Source organism: Mus caroli, chromosome 1 (assembly GCF_900094665.2).
Source record: "Mus caroli chromosome 1, CAROLI_EIJ_v1.1, whole genome shotgun sequence".
Classification (NCBI taxonomy): Eukaryota; Metazoa; Chordata; class Mammalia; order Rodentia; family Muridae; genus Mus; species Mus caroli.
The window spans coordinates 182,941,857-182,957,250 of record NC_034570.1 but is presented as its reverse complement, the minus strand read 5'-3'; the positions used below and the strand labels follow the sequence as shown (position 1 = coordinate 182,957,250).

At 43.9% G+C, this 15,394-nt stretch overlaps 1 protein-coding gene across 2 annotated transcripts in view; it reads left to right on the top strand.

Moving 5' to 3' along the window:
- The window catches only part of Hsd11b1 (hydroxysteroid 11-beta dehydrogenase 1), a 46,845-nt gene extending 35,816 nt beyond the window's left edge, over positions 1 to 11,029 (top strand). Inside the window, exons 6-7 of one of the 2 annotated variants that reach the window (XM_021176794.2) lie at positions 8,971 to 9,114; positions 10,494 to 11,029. In XM_021176794.2, the coding sequence (XP_021032453.1) occupies positions 8,971 to 9,114; positions 10,494 to 10,717 (368 nt within the window). In that variant the 3' untranslated portion in view covers positions 10,718 to 11,029. The remainder of the gene's footprint in view (positions 1 to 8,970; positions 9,115 to 10,493) is intronic. The other variant, XM_029475029.1, reaches the window with a different exon arrangement.
- The last annotated feature ends 4,365 nt before the right edge of the window (positions 11,030 to 15,394 follow it).

The following is a 15,394-nucleotide window of genomic DNA, read 5'->3' as shown; positions in this document are numbered from 1 at the left end:
AAGGAAGGAAAAAAAGGAAGGAAGGAAAAAAAGGAAGGAAGGAAAAAAAGGAAGGAAGGAAAAAAAGGAAGGAAGGAAAAAAAGGAAGGAAGGAAAAAAAGGAAGGAAGGAAGGAAGGAAGGAAGGAAGGAAGGAAGGAAGGAAGGAAGGAAAAAAGGAAGGAAGAAAGGAAGGAAGGACAAGCAAGCTTAAAAATCTTGTTTTGTCAGTGAGTAAAGAAACGGTCAAAGGGTAATAGGTATACAGAGACTAACTTTAAAAGGATTCCACTAACCCTGTCTGGGACTTCTGCAGCATTAAAATAACCGTAACAAAATGGATTATAATCTATTACATGCCATATAAAACTATGAGTTCATGATTATATAATCACTCGAATAAACAAATGGAGAGAGGAGGCGTCTCTCCCACATAGTGGAGGACCAAATGATAAACAGAAAGGAAAAGGACATTGGAGAATTGCCAGTTAGCAACCATCATGGTAATCATTCATCCAGGACATATTAATGAATGTTAAAACCAGAGGCTGAAGGTTAAATAAGAAATAGGACATTTATATAATCTCAAAGTGACACTTGCTCAATCACATACACACACAACAACAACAACAACAACAACAACAAAAACAAAAACAAAAACAAAAACAAAAACAGTGGATTCAAAATTGGCCAAAAAACTTGAAAAGATACTTTCCCAAAGAACATACCCAAATGCCCAACAGAAACATGCAAAGATGCTCAACATCTCTAATCACTAGGGAAACCCCAAGTATGGAGAGGGACCAACCCACACCCATTAGCATGTTGCTACCATGACAGGCAAGAAGGAAAGAAGGAAGGAAGACAGAAAGAGAAGAAAGAAAGGGAAGGAGAGAAAGAGGGGGAGAGAGAAATGCAGAAAGAAATGGAAGGCCTGTATATTAGGAGGAGGGATGTAGATGGTACAGCTGTGTTGGGGGAAAAAAACACCACCACTCCTCAAAACATTTAAAAACAGCATTGCACATAATCCTGCATAATCCTGCAGCTCTACTCCTGGGTAGATACTCCGGGTTAGAAGCAGCCTCAGAGGGGCTGGAGAGATGGCTCAGCAGTTAAGAGCACTGAGTGCTTTTCCGAAGGTCCTGAGTTCAAATCCCAGCAACCACATGGTGGCTCACAACCATCTGTAATGAAATCTGACACCCTTCTCTGTTCTCTGGTCTGTCTGAAGACAGCTACAGTGTTTACATATAACAATAAATAAATCTTTAAAAATAGTATATGGTCCCAACCAGGAGGAAATCCTGACATACATATGGGGAAGCAAACAAAATAAGGAGTGGTGTACTGAAATATCAGTAGTTTCAGCTGGGCCCAGGGGAGGCAGAAAATGGAACTTACTGTTTAATGGGTGTAGAGTTCAGTTTGCAACATAAAAACTGTTCGGGAGGTGGTGGTGGAAGCTCTTGCACAACAAAAATGTGCCTGGTGCCACTGAACTGTGTGTTTAAGGATGGTTAATATACTTTTGAAATAACTCACTTAACATAATTACTGATTACAAGGGGGAAGAACAGTTCCACAATAGAGAAGTCGCAATGTTACTCCTGAGTCCCATGGCCCGTGATTAACATCACCAGCCACAGAATGGACTGGAACCCTGTATCCATCTGGTGGGATTGGATATGACAAACATAGAATTACTCCTGAGACTACCAGAACTGAATAGTTCAAATCAAATCATGCCAGAATATCAGACAAATCCAAATGGCAGAACAGTTGCCATAAGTGTGTTGGTGTATGTTCAATGGCCAGCTTCCCAAGAAAGGAAACTTTTTAAAAACCTGATTGGTAATATTTCTATAGTGTAAACAGTCTTATGATGGCCATAGGCTGCTTGCATAATTCATAAACATTGAGTCATAGTTCTTCATATGGCAAGAACCAGTCATGGCATATTGACTGGTACAGGATAAGTACCTATACTTCCCAATAGTGTCAATGAACTTCAATGAGAGACTGGGGAATTATTTCAAGTAGAAGTGGACTGACAAGTCCCAACATGCAAGGTAACTCATGTTCTTTGGGGTGCCTTTGCTATAAATTATATGGTAGAGACAAGCATCTAGACCTTATGGTGGTCCGTGGATTACAGAGCAAGAATAGATTAGCATTTTTTCAGTGGGTTGGATGGCGGTCCCTGGAAAGACATCCACATCCTATAGACAAAATTTTGTTTAGAAGGATCTTTGCAGGTTTAATTGAAGGAAGGCTCTTGAGGTGGAATCACCTTGGAGTACTAAATCCAACAACAAGTACTCCATGAGAGACACTGGACCAAAGATGGAAGGAAGAGAGGCCATACGAACATACGGTCACAGACTAGAGCAGGGGTTCCATCAGCAATGCTGGCATCCAGGAAGAAAAAAAAAATCCTCTCTTGGCACTTTGGAAGAAAGCATGGTTCTCCCTACTCATTGGTTTCACACATCTCCAGTCCACAACTGAGAATAAGTCTCTGCTATCTTAAACTACCCACCTTGTTACTAATTGTTCCAGAAGCCCTAAGAGTTGAATGAATGGCTTTCTTGTCCTTCTCAGAGTGTGACCAAGCAGGATAATGTCCCTCTGTGGAAGGAATGGACACTGGAGTATTCAAGGTGACAGGACATGGTGTCAGTCCTGACCTCAGTTACGGGGATTACTCTCAGAAGGCTCAAAGGAGCCATGTGTGGTAGTGCACACCTGCCATCCCAGTACTTGGGAGTGAGAAAGGGGGATCAAGAGTTCAAGAGGTCACCCCAGTACATAATAGTTTGAGGCCAGCCTGAAGTATATGGAACCCTGTCTAAAAGGGAACTGGGGGTAGGGAATAATTCTCATGTGCACACTCTTTCAACTTTGCTAAAAGTTTGACATCCTTTCAAAAGAAAAAAGTATTTGTCCTAGGAACCCAGTGGAGTGGAAGATGTGGGGGTAAATTCTTTGGGGGTTTGCCTTCTGGGCTCTTTGGTGACCCCTGTGGTAAACACTCAGATCCCCACTGGTTTCCAGGTGGGATTGGCTCTATCCTCTCCACCATCAGCTTCCTTGCTGGATTTTCAAATGATTTCCACTTCAAAGGCACATTTTCAACTTCTTTAACTGAATACTCTAAAAACCAACCAAACAAAGGAACAAAGCAACCTAGACTAAAAAGCTCCAGTCCTTCTTTTCTTCAGACTTGTAGAGAGACCCAAGCAAAGGAACCGCATTACCGGTTGGGCAAGCTCCTGCTTGAAGTCTACTATGTTTCCATGGCCTGAGCTATAAATCATCCTAGACCCTGCACTCCAAGCCTCCCTTTGACCTCTGGTGTTCACCTAATGAACCCGTGTGCACAGCCTGTGTACCAGCTTGCCAGTTCTGGCTACTCTGCAGTAGCTGGAACCCAGTGCTTTGGGAATAGTTCTAATGGCACATTCTGTCCCATTTATGATCACATTTGCATTCAGACATGTCAGACTCCTTGTTCCATATTTTGCTTTAGAAAATATAGTCACTGCCGCTCTATCTGTGACTAAACCTTCCTGGACGAGAATCAGCTGCATATATATCTTGCTTCTGTGTCTGCTTCTATGTTATCTAGAAATTAACCTTGAGCCTAATACTTACAGGCTTCTCAGCCCCTCAGTGTTACAACTGCTCCAAGCATATCAAGACAATCTCTTTACAAATTACCTCTGTTAATGAGGTTCTGATCCTGCCAGGCATTTGACTGTCAGTTGCACAAGTAGCTCCCACAGGGTGTCATTGGGAACAAGGTGACCCTTTCCTCTCCTGCCCACACAACCCTGTTCCGTGAGAATCTGACCTTCCCAGAACACGCATGTGACTTGGTGACTCTGACATGATTCAACCCTTTTCTTCCTGCTTCCTGTCTCAAGAATGCTCTCACTTGGCTAGTTAAAATGCCAAGATGTGCAGCTTAACTTTAGCAAAAGACTTTCCCACACAATGCTAATCAGTTTATGAGACAAGTTTATTCCACATTTGCATCTAGAACATCTTACAACATTTCAGAAAGCTGGGAAGGACAAACTCCTTCGAACATCCAGGTTCTTTCATTTTCTTTTGAAGAGGTCCTGTGTGACCGAGGGAAGTCTTGGGCTTGCTCTGTAGCTGAGGAGCACTTTGAACCCCTGCCCTCCTGATTTACCTCCAGAGAGCTGGGATCGCATGTATGCCACCATGTGTGGTTTATGTGGTGTGTCATGTGGGAAAGTATTTACAAATAGGAAACAGACTTGAATTAAATGGCCAAGGTTGTGTTGGAATGTGCTGGGGGCCAGGAGGTTGTCTTCTTTTTCCTGCTTTTGTGATCTGCCCCAGATTTTCTTCTTTTATGGGCCTCTGGCTCACAATCATTAACAGCAATTCCTAAATCAAGAATCTCTGGGGGGCGGGGGAGGGGGGTACTGAAGCCCTGAAAATCAAGGGTTTCCTCTCTGTAATTAAGTTGACCTGAATTGAGGCTTTTTATCTAAGTGCGGAAATAATAACATTGGCTTCCCAGGTGTTTCAAACCTCCAAAGGGTAGGGCGGGGGCTATGACACTGCTCACCCTCCTCCCTTGGTTTTTTTTTTTTTTCCTGTGCTCCAGCTGCCCTGACTTGACCTTTGTTTAATAATTCTGTAATTTTTTTAATATATATTTAAAGGTACCTTCTTATACCACATGTGATGGTAAATGTTAGTTGTCTTGATAGAATCTAAAATTACCTGGGAGATAAGCCTCTGAGCATGTCTGTGTGATATCGATCATATTGGTATGGGTTGTGGGTGGGAAACTCCCTAGCAGTGTATTCTAGGCTGCTTATCAGATATCCTGCATATAAGACATTTACATTACAATTCATAACAGTAGCAAAATTACAGCTATGAAGTAGAAAAGAAATAGTTTTACGGTGGGGGTCCGCAGCATTAGGAACCATTAGGTTGGGAACCATTGGACTGGACTGCGATGTCATCATGCTTGTAGTGACTGATTTGATGTAGTGTCCCGGGGAAGCAAATCTGAAGAGCTAAGAGTCACAAGCCTGACGATGGACACCTTCATCTGTCAGCCTGAAAGTAAAAATAGTACTGTAGTCATAAAGTTTGCCTATGTAGGGCTTAAACAACAGATCAAAGAGACCTTTACCAACACTGTGGGGCTGGAATTGTATTTGACACATGATTCCTGGAAAATGTGAACATAAAGAGCAGAAGCCCAGCAACGACAGCAATAAGAATAAAAATAATAAAGGAGAAGTAGAGGCAACTGCAGAGGAGATGTAATCCGAGTGTAAGCGTGTGAACCTGGGGCTATCTAGGACCAGAGTCCTGGGTGTTCTGGTGCTGATAGTAGCCAGCAGCTCACTGCCAGCTAGAAGCAGATACCAAGATGCCTCTGGACCCCAGGTGTTCCTGCCTAGCCTGTGGAGCTTCTCTGGGTGGTTCCTAAAGAGCTGTGTAGACCTCATGTTGGAGGCAATTTCTTATTTCAGTTTTAGGCCTTGGTATTTGAACTGCTCTCAACAAGATGGGACAACATCAGTGCACTGTTCAGACTCCAGGCTCAGTACAGACACGAGTTCCTCACAGGACAGCCCAGCACAAACCATGAGTTTTTCCACGTTGCCTATTTTCTTCACATGGTCACCACTGCTCTTCTATAGCAAAAGTGATTTTTCATGAGTTAGGACATTTTTGAAAGGACAGGCAGACAATTTGTGTCTATTTCACATACTACACACCTACATAAACAGGTTTGAATTTTGAAGGTCATTTGTTGCTGCTCAGATCCCATGGTGAGTAATCATGCTGACCATACATCTACAGCAATATTCTCATCAAAGTGAGAATTGTGGGTGGTAGCTTCCAGACTTGTAGATGCCCCAGATTTCAAATCAGTGTTTATAGTTTGAGTAAACTTTTGAAACCCAAGATTAGATCACTGAGTTTGGAGCCATTCTTGTTTCACTGCTGTACAAGGTACACCTTTCGTACTTTTTGTACAGTGGTTTCAAGTGAATTTTCATCTGTGTTCTCATGATAGTGTTTTGTTCCATTTCTGTCCACCCTCAGCCCCAGATAAGGGGGTCTTATAGCCTAGGCTGGCCTTATATTTTCTGTAAAGCTGGGGATCCTCCTGCCCCCACCTGTAAAGAGTGCTGAAATTTACAGTCACACACCTGATGTATGTTGTGGGGCATGAACTCAGTGTTGGACCAGCAGTCTACCAGCTGAGCTGCAGTTCTAGCCATGGTAACTGAAACTGCTGATCTTCCTGTCTCTGTTTCCTGTGCGCTGGGATTACAGGCATGTGGTGCTGGGGATCAAACCCAGAACTTCATGCATTGGAGCGCTACTGACATCTACGCTCCACCCCACTAGTGCATTTTATATCTTTCTTTTCTTTCTTTCTTTCTTTCTTTCTTTCTTTCTTTCTTTCTTTCTTTCTTTAAAGCATCACAGGGTTAAAGAGACCTGAATTGTAATAATATGAACATGGCATATTCTTGTTAGCCTTTCAGCAAGTTAACTAGGGGAGGATCTTTTGCATGTAGGTTCACAAAGTGAGAATGAAGTTGTGCGTGGTATTGTAGGCTTAGACTAACATTAGAGAAGTTGAGTGGGGAACATCGTGAGGAACATCGTGAGGTCTAGGCCAGCTGAGGTTGCAGAGTAAGAACCTTTCTCTAGGGCAAGTGGGAGGAAAGGGAATGTAAAAGACCTAAGAAATGCAGTAAATTAGCATGCTCTGCTGCATTGTGGCAGGCCTTAGTGCGCTTTAGGCAGTTGAGTAGTTTGCAGATGAGAGGTCTGGTGTTCTTTCAGTTATAGCAGCTCTACAACAGCAGCATTGTGAACTAATTAATGAGTAGACTTAGAGTCAAGTACCACCTCTTAGAATAGGGAAAAACCTGCCAAGTATAGGGTTCAAGTGCTTTAAGTGTCTGTAGACCTAACAATAAACAATAGAAACCTGGGAGTGTAGTCATTAAAAAAAAAAAAAAAAGAGTGTGAGCCACTAGAAACAGATCTGAATCTTGGTTTTTTTTCACTGACCTCTCAACCTTGAGCAATTAGTCAGCCTTTGAACTTTAAAATGAGACATACAACAAGCTTTAGGGAAAGTTAGCATCTGTCTAAGCTCAGCTGCTGTGGTTCTCTGCTCCATGTCCCTGCCTTCTGCAAGAGCAGCAGCCTCAACTAACTTACCCTTTTCATGCCTGAAAGTGGATCTCTCAGCCCTAGCCTTATATAACCTTTTCACTCAAAACCAAGCGGCAGTAATTGGAATCCTTTTGTTATTATTTCAATTTCTTGAAAGAGGCTATGGCATGTGTTCAAGCTGGTCTGCACACTGCCTGTGGGAGGACAGCCTTCCTAGGCTAGAAGAGGGGTCTCTTTGAATAAAGGGGCAAGGTGAGTGTTTCCAGCACCTGGAGGCTTTTCAAGTTTTACATCTGTCCTCCCATCCTTCCTTTCCCCATGTGCACCTGTTTTCCTGAACTGACTCCTGAGATGAGAATTCACTCACCCCCCTCTAACTAGACTTCTTACTTTCCACTTTGTTGTTTAAATTCATTTATTAGAGTGGCATTTTTTGTTCCCCTAAGTTTTTGTCCCAACATGACTTTTTTTGTTTTGTTTTGGTTTTGTTTTTATTTTTCTGAGACAAGGTTTCTCTGTGTAGCCCTGTCTGTCCTGGAACTCACTCTGTAGACCAGACCAGGCTGGCCTTGAACTCAGAAATCTGCCTGCCTCTGCCTCCCAGTGGTGGGATTAAAGGCGTGAGAGATGTGAATACTAATCCTGTTGACAACAACAGCATTCTCCGAGTGAGTCCCAGTCCATAAGAGTTTTACATGGTTATTTCAGCTCAATATGGTGTTATCAACAAATTGTAGCTAAGCAATACCAACTTGGAATCTATACCCAGGTCACCTCTCTAAAGCTCCTATTTTAAGTATATATTATTCCTATGAATATTCTGGATCTATATTTTTTTCTTAAACATTTAGGAAAATTATTGACAGAATTGGAGTTTCGATGTAGGGCAGGCTTTGAAGCCGATGCATTTCAGGCCATGTCCCCTTGGTCCTCTTAGCCCTGCTTGCCTCCCCATGTGTTTCCTCCTCAGTGGACAAGGAAGCTAGCTATAGCAATTCTAGCTCCATATAAATGCACAAAGTGCCCATCGGGAGAGAAAGAGGGTTGTCACTCTCCAGAAACCCCAGAAAGGAAAAGAACTGAGACACACCAACAGTTTCCCTGTCTCATTGGGCCAAGCTGCCCATTCCTGTAGTGATCCTGAGTAAAAAGAATGGAGCCGCAGCAATGCTAGGCTTCTTTGCTAACACTGTCCATCTATAGTAAGGTTTGAGCACAGCTGCTGGGTGTTGAGAGTTACCATTCCATTGCTGTTAAGAGACACCATGACCACCATGATGCTTCTCAAAGGAAGCATTTAACTGGGAGCTTGCTTACAGCATCAGATGTTAGCCCACTATCATCAGCATGGGGAGCAGGCAGGCATGATGCTGGAGAAGTAGCTGAGAGCTTTATATCCTGATCCTCACGAAAGCAGGCAGGGGGTGGAGATACGGGGGAAATGAGACCGGCCTGGGATTTTGGAAGCCCAACCCATGTGACACAACTACTCTAACAAGGCCACACCTCCTAATCCTTCCAAGCATTTTACCAACTGGGGACCAAGTATGCAAATATATGAGCCTTTGGGGGCGAACGGAGTCTCATTCAAACTACCACACCTCCAAATACTTAATTTCTATCCTTTCAAAAATGTAATTCCATAAGATAAATTAGAGAATCATGAGAAACTGGGGTCTCAGTGAGCAAAACGGCCCCTCAGGATTGGCAGCCTCCTCCTAGTCAAGGCCTGTTCTGTCTAAGGTCAAAGTAGATCCTTATTAACAAACTTCTTTAATCTATCATTTAGGGAAAATGACCCAGCCTATGATTGCTCCCTACTCTGCAAGCAAGTTTGCTCTGGATGGGTTCTTTTCCACCATTAGAACAGAACACTACATAACCAAGGTCAACGTGTCCATCACTCTCTGTGTCCTTGGCCTCATAGACACAGGTAAGGAAAAGACCCTGGAATAAGTGACCCCAAGTTGATCTGTCAGCCTTACCACATGAAAAAGCGGGTCCTGTCTCCCTGATGCGGCAACGCATTAGAGACCAGAGCTAGAAGTGTCAGTCAGCCCTGTCACTCAATGAGCCACTTCCTTCACTGGTGGAGTCTAGTCAAGCTTGATCCTCTGTCCTTTCCATTCTCAAGGTATATTGAACTCTGAGATCCTTATGCCCACGTGAACTCCCCCGACCACTGCTATTCTATAAATGATACCCAACACCTGCATACTTTTCTAACTGGACTGAACAGTGACGAGAAGTTGATTGCATGGACTCCTCAATGTGATACACTGAGAAGGGCATACATCTAACTTACATTCCTTAGAAACAGTGATCAGTACTCTTCAAAGAATCAAGGCCATGAGAAACAAGAAAAGAACCTTCACAGACCAATAAATAAATAGGAGAAATTAGTACTGAGTGTGCTCTTGGACACCATCCAGGGAATGCTGGTAAACAAACAAGCAAACAAACAAAAACAGCCAGTGACATTGTGCTGCATCTATGGTGCCTACTTCTGGCATTGCACAGGGTTATGCATGTTGATACAATTCATGAAAGGTGAGAGGTGAAAGGTGAGGGGTGAAAGGGGACAGTGAGGGCAGTAGTTCCACATTTATCTAAAACACCTATCTAGGACTGTGAGAAACTTTTGTTTAAGAAGCTGAGGATCTGGAGCTGTGGCTCAGCTGGCAGACTGCTCATCTAGTACTCATGTGGCCCTGGTTTCAATTCCTGGCACCACATAAACTATGTAAGACACCTGTAATCCCAGCACTCAGGAAGTAGACACAGAAAGATCAGAAGTTCAGAGTCATCCTCAAATATATATTGAGTTCAAGGTCAGCCTGAGATGCATGAGACCTTGTCAAAAGAAGAGACAGCATAATTACTGGCAGCCCCTTCCCAGTGACAGTGGTCAGGACTGAGAGAGACCCAAAGCCTGGTTCTACTTTGCCTTCTATAAAGCAGTGGATCATTATCAAAACACATTCTCATTTGCCACCTACACTTTACATCAGCTATTTAGTCCTCATTCTGTACCCCCATGATAACATGTCACCCCAACCAAAACACCCAGAGAACATTTGGACCCCTAAGCTATCACCTCCACGGCCCCACAGATTCCCATCTAGGGAGGCAGACCTCTGCCAGCCAGTCTTCCTTGGTCAACACTGGACATACCCAATTGTCTAAGGGTCCTCAGAGGGACTGTGGGACTCAGACATGAGTATACTGTGCCTGGCACATAGAAGTCTGTGAGTCTCTATCATGAGAACTCTTCTAGCCCTGGATTAACTCACTTTTTCCTGTGGCCTACAGAAACAGCTTTGAAGGAGATCTCTGGGATAATTAGTGCCCAAGCTTCTCCCAAGGAGGAGTGTGCCCTGGAGATCATCAAAGGCACAGCTCTACGCAAAAGTGAGGTGTACTATGACAAATCGTCTTTGACTCCAATCCTGCTTGGGAACCCAGGAAGGAAGATCATGGAATTTTTTTCATTACGGTATTATAATAAGGACATGTTTGTAACTAGGAACTCCTGAGCCCTGGTGAGTGGTCTTAGAACAGCCCTGCCTGATACTTCTTTAAGCCCTACCCACAAAAGCATCTTTCCAGAGATACACAAATTTTGGGGTACACCTCATCATGAGAAATTCTTGCAACACTTGCACAGTGAAAATGTAATTGTAATAAATGTCACAAACCACTTTGGAGCCTACAGTTGTGAACTTGATTGTAACTATGGATATAAACACATAGTGGTTGTATCAGCTTTACCTCACACTGAATGAAACAATGATAACTAATGTAACATTAAGTATAATAAAGGTAATATCAACTTTGTAAATGCAAAACTAGTAACTATGAATGAAGTTTATTCAACATGATTCCTTTAAGTCTAAACAAATGAAAATGTCTCGCATTCATTTCCTGAGTTGTGGACTGGACATTTTATGAGTTAGAGAAATGGGGTCATCCTTCTTCTGGCAAGCACCCTGTCTGTCTGTCTCGGGGTATTTCAGATGTTCCTCACACTCCATGTGGTACTTGTTTGGGCATGAGCCACACTTGTTTGGGCATGAACCACTGAGGCAACTCAGGAAGTTGAAGCACTTGGAAATATAAGTCACAGACTTAGCCTGCTCTATGCTGTTTAACCTAACAGCTCCTAGAGTTTACTGGGCACCTGTGCATGGCATGAGTATGCTCAAATAAGTATCTGAACTATGGAGAGGAGGGACTGTAGTTCAAATCCTGTCATTCACTTGACAAAAATTCACCAAATACTTGCTGAGCATCATGTGACTACAGTCCAGTGGGAAACAAACACCAGCCCTATGACCATTCCACAACAAGTAAGAGATGGCACCTGTTGGTGAATAATTTCTGTGGCATTTAATAAAATGAGCCAATGGGCCATGGGGTTGACGCACTGGGTAAAAGTGCTTGCTACTTCTACCATATAAGCACCACAACCTTAGCCTAATACCCTGAAACCACAATAGAAAGAGGAAAATTCAAAAGTTGTTCTAAGGCCCAGCACTTGGAAAACAGAGGCAAGTAGAGCTATGAGTTCGAGGACAGCCTGGTCCACAGAGCAAGTTTTAGGGCAACTAGGGGCTATGATGTGTGTGTGTGTGTGTGTGTGTGTGTGTGTGTACGCAGCTTTTAAGATTTAACAGTTTTAAAGGGGTGTAGCTTACAAAAGCATAAGCCAGAAGTGCAGAAGTCCAAACAACTGTGCAGTGTCTGCAGTCAGTTCCCTCCTTCCTCTCCCTGTCACCCCTGGATGGTGCTTCCCATTTGTGGAAGAGACAAAGGAGTAGACTGTTGTAGGACGTTCAGGTCAGCCTCCCTGGGCGCTATGCAGGGTGGTGAATGACGTAAAGTGCTGGGGGAGTGTGAGGATATGCACACTCAGCAAAAATCCAACTCTCCCAAACATGGGCCTTCTCTGGTAAAGGAAGCTTGGGGTAAATTCCATTCTCCTACCTCCAAATCCCAATGCCTAAGCAGAATAATATTTCAGAGCATATCAAAAGTCAGGTGTGGCTGCCATCTGAACATGGGGACGTGAGGATGGTGAGTTGGAAGACAGCTTGAGGAAGAACGTGTGCCAGATTTAAAAGAAGAGGAAGAGGAAGAAGAGGAGAAGGGGGGGAAGTGGGGAGGGGGAGGAGAAACCGACTAAGCCTGCCAGCCCCAATAAGAGGGAGATGAGAGGATGCATATGGCTGGTCTCTTCTTAGAGGGAGGCCTTGTCTGTGGAGGTTCCAACCACACCTGTGTAGTTAGAAGTGGACCAGAGTAAGGTCTGGGTCCTGACTAGATCATGTACCAATCCACAAGCGCAAAATGCCTATAGCAGCGCACTATGATCTCCATACTCACCCCTGATCTCCTCCCTCTTCCTAACTACCCCATTATGATTATGATGCCTTCATATCTCTCTCTCTCTCTCTCTCTCTCTCTCTCTCTCTCTCTCTCTCTCTCATGAATCAATGAGTCTCATCAGACTTGCCTACAGAATCCTGAGGAAGATGTTATTTACAGGAGTTTGTGCACCTTACTGGTTATCCCACTTCAAATATCGCACTTATAAAAAAAATGTTTCTCCCTTATCAGCTATCAGGAATGGTGGAGCTTCATAAGCCCTTCCTCCCTCCATGGCTGGATGCTCTCAGGCCCAGTCTTGGGCATGTCTTGTGTAGGAAATGGCAGCTGCTATGAATTCAAGTGTACTGTGGCCATGTTACCACTGAAAGACAGCATCTTACATCTCAGGTCTTACTCTGGCTCTTACCATCTTTCTGCCCTCTCTTCTCTGATATTCTCTGGGCACCAGGGGAGTAACACAAACTCTTGTGTCAGCGTTTTGACCAGTTACAAGTCTCTGCAGTAATCAAGCAGCAACATCACAGATCCATGGGGATAAACATAGTCATTTAGAAGACAATTCAATAGGTGCATCATATCCACGTAGCAAAACAGCAGCTGTCCATTCCTCACTAGGACCTGTGACCTCCTTAGCCACAAGCCTTTGACAAGTTTACAGAACCAGACATGAATTCCCACCTGTAGTGTGGGCTCCAAATTCCATCAGAAAGAGATTGCTTACCCAATAACAGAACTGACACCGTTGCACCAATCAGACCAAGCTACTAATATTCATGGGGAGATGAGGAGTCCCCTTCACAGGGAGGAGACAAGGCACAGAGATTCCTTTTCTTAAAGATGGAGACAAGATGGGGCTGAGACAGAATCTGCTTGGAGGTCAGTGGAAACTCTTTTCTTTTTTATTTTATCTATCTATCTATCTATCTATCTATCTATCTATCTATCTATCTATCTATCTATCTATTTATTGAGACAGGTTTTCTCTGTGTAGCCCTGGCTGTCCTAGAACTCACTGTAGAGCAGGCCGGCCTCAAACTCAGAGATCTGCCTGTCTCTGCCTCCCAAGTGCTGGGATTAAAGGCATGCGCCACCACTGCCCAGCTACTCTTTTCTTTAAAAGCAATTTCTAGGTGTACTTATTTTATGTACATGGGTATTTTGCCTTGTATCATGTACATGTAGTGCCCTCAGGGACCGGAAGAGGGTATCGGATTCCCTGAAACCAAAGTCACAAATGGTTGTGAGCCATTGTGTCTGTGCTGGGAATCAAACCCAGATCCTCTGCAAAAACAGTAAGTGCTCTTCAGTTCCCCGAAACTTTTATTATTTATTTTACTTTATGTGCATGAGTATTTCGCATAGATGTGTGTAGTAGAAAATATTAAAAATCCTGGCCCAGGGTTTCTTCCCCACCTTTAACTATTTATGTTCCTGGATGAAAGACACACACAGCCTTTACATTTTTAAATATGCCTTAGGCAGTTGTGATGGTTTGTATATGCTTGACCCAGGGAGTGGCACTGTTTAAAGGTGTGGCCTTGTTGGAGTAGGTGTGGCCTTGTTGGAGTACACTGTGTGATGACACTGTGGGCATGGGCTTAATACCCTCATCCTAGCTGTCTGGAATTCTGCTAGCAGCCTTCAGATGAAGATGTAGAACTCTCAGATTCTCCTGCGAAGATGTAGAACTCTCAGATTCTCCTGCGCCATGCTAACCTGGATGCTGCCACGCTCCCACCTTGATGATAATGGACTGAACCTCTGAACCTATAAGCCAGCCCCAATTAAATGTTGTCCTTACAAGAGATACCTTGGTCATGATGTCTGTCCACAGCAGGAAAACCCTAACTAAGACAGCAGCACTAGAGCTGGGCAGCTACCTACCCTCCATGCTGTTAGAATCCATCTTCCTATCCACAACACTGACGTATTACTTACTATTTACTACATTTCTTCTGGGCTGCTCTGAGCTCCAATTAGCCAGTCAACAGGGCCACATTCTCTGTATTCCTACCCCATGACAGCTCTCTCTCTCCCTCCTGAAAGTTCTTCTTCTTCCATAGCAGCTCCTTCTTCTCTCTCCTTTCCTCGTGGTTCCTCTCTCTAAGCCTGGGAAAACTCAACCCCACGTATGTCTCTTCTGTCCAGCTATTAGCTGTCAGCATCTTTATTCACCAATCAGATTAACTTGGGGGCAGGGTCCCAGGGGCTATGCTCAGACTCCGGGTCTTTGGGGCTGCACTTAAGATTACAGTAGAGCATAAAAGGCAAAACCCCAACACATGCATGTATGCATGTGCACCACATGCATGCCTAGTGTCTGCAGAGGTCAGAAGAGAGCATCAGATCCCCTGGAATTGGACTTACAGATGGTTATAAGTTGCTATAGGTGCTGGGATTCTAATACAGATCCTCTTCAAGTAACAAGTAAGGCTAGAGAGATGGATCAGAGTTTAAGAGCACTGACTGCTCTTCCAGATGTCCTGAGTTCAATTCCCAGCAACCATAGGGTGGCTCACAACCATCTGTAATGGGATCCCATGCCTTCTTCTAGTGTGTCTAAAGACAATACACAGTGTATAGGCAGGCAGACAGATAGATAGATAGATCTTGCACGTGCCCTGACTCACCAGCAAGAACGATGCTGCAACAGGATCCTTCTGCACACGTTTATTGGGAGAGCTTGATTGAAGAGGCGAAGAGACCCCAAGCCCAGAACTGGTGCTGCTTATATAGGCCTAGGAGAGGCGTGTCTCACACCTGGATTGGTTGTGCTTGGGTTATGCTTACCACCTCATTTGCATGCCTACATCTGATTGGTT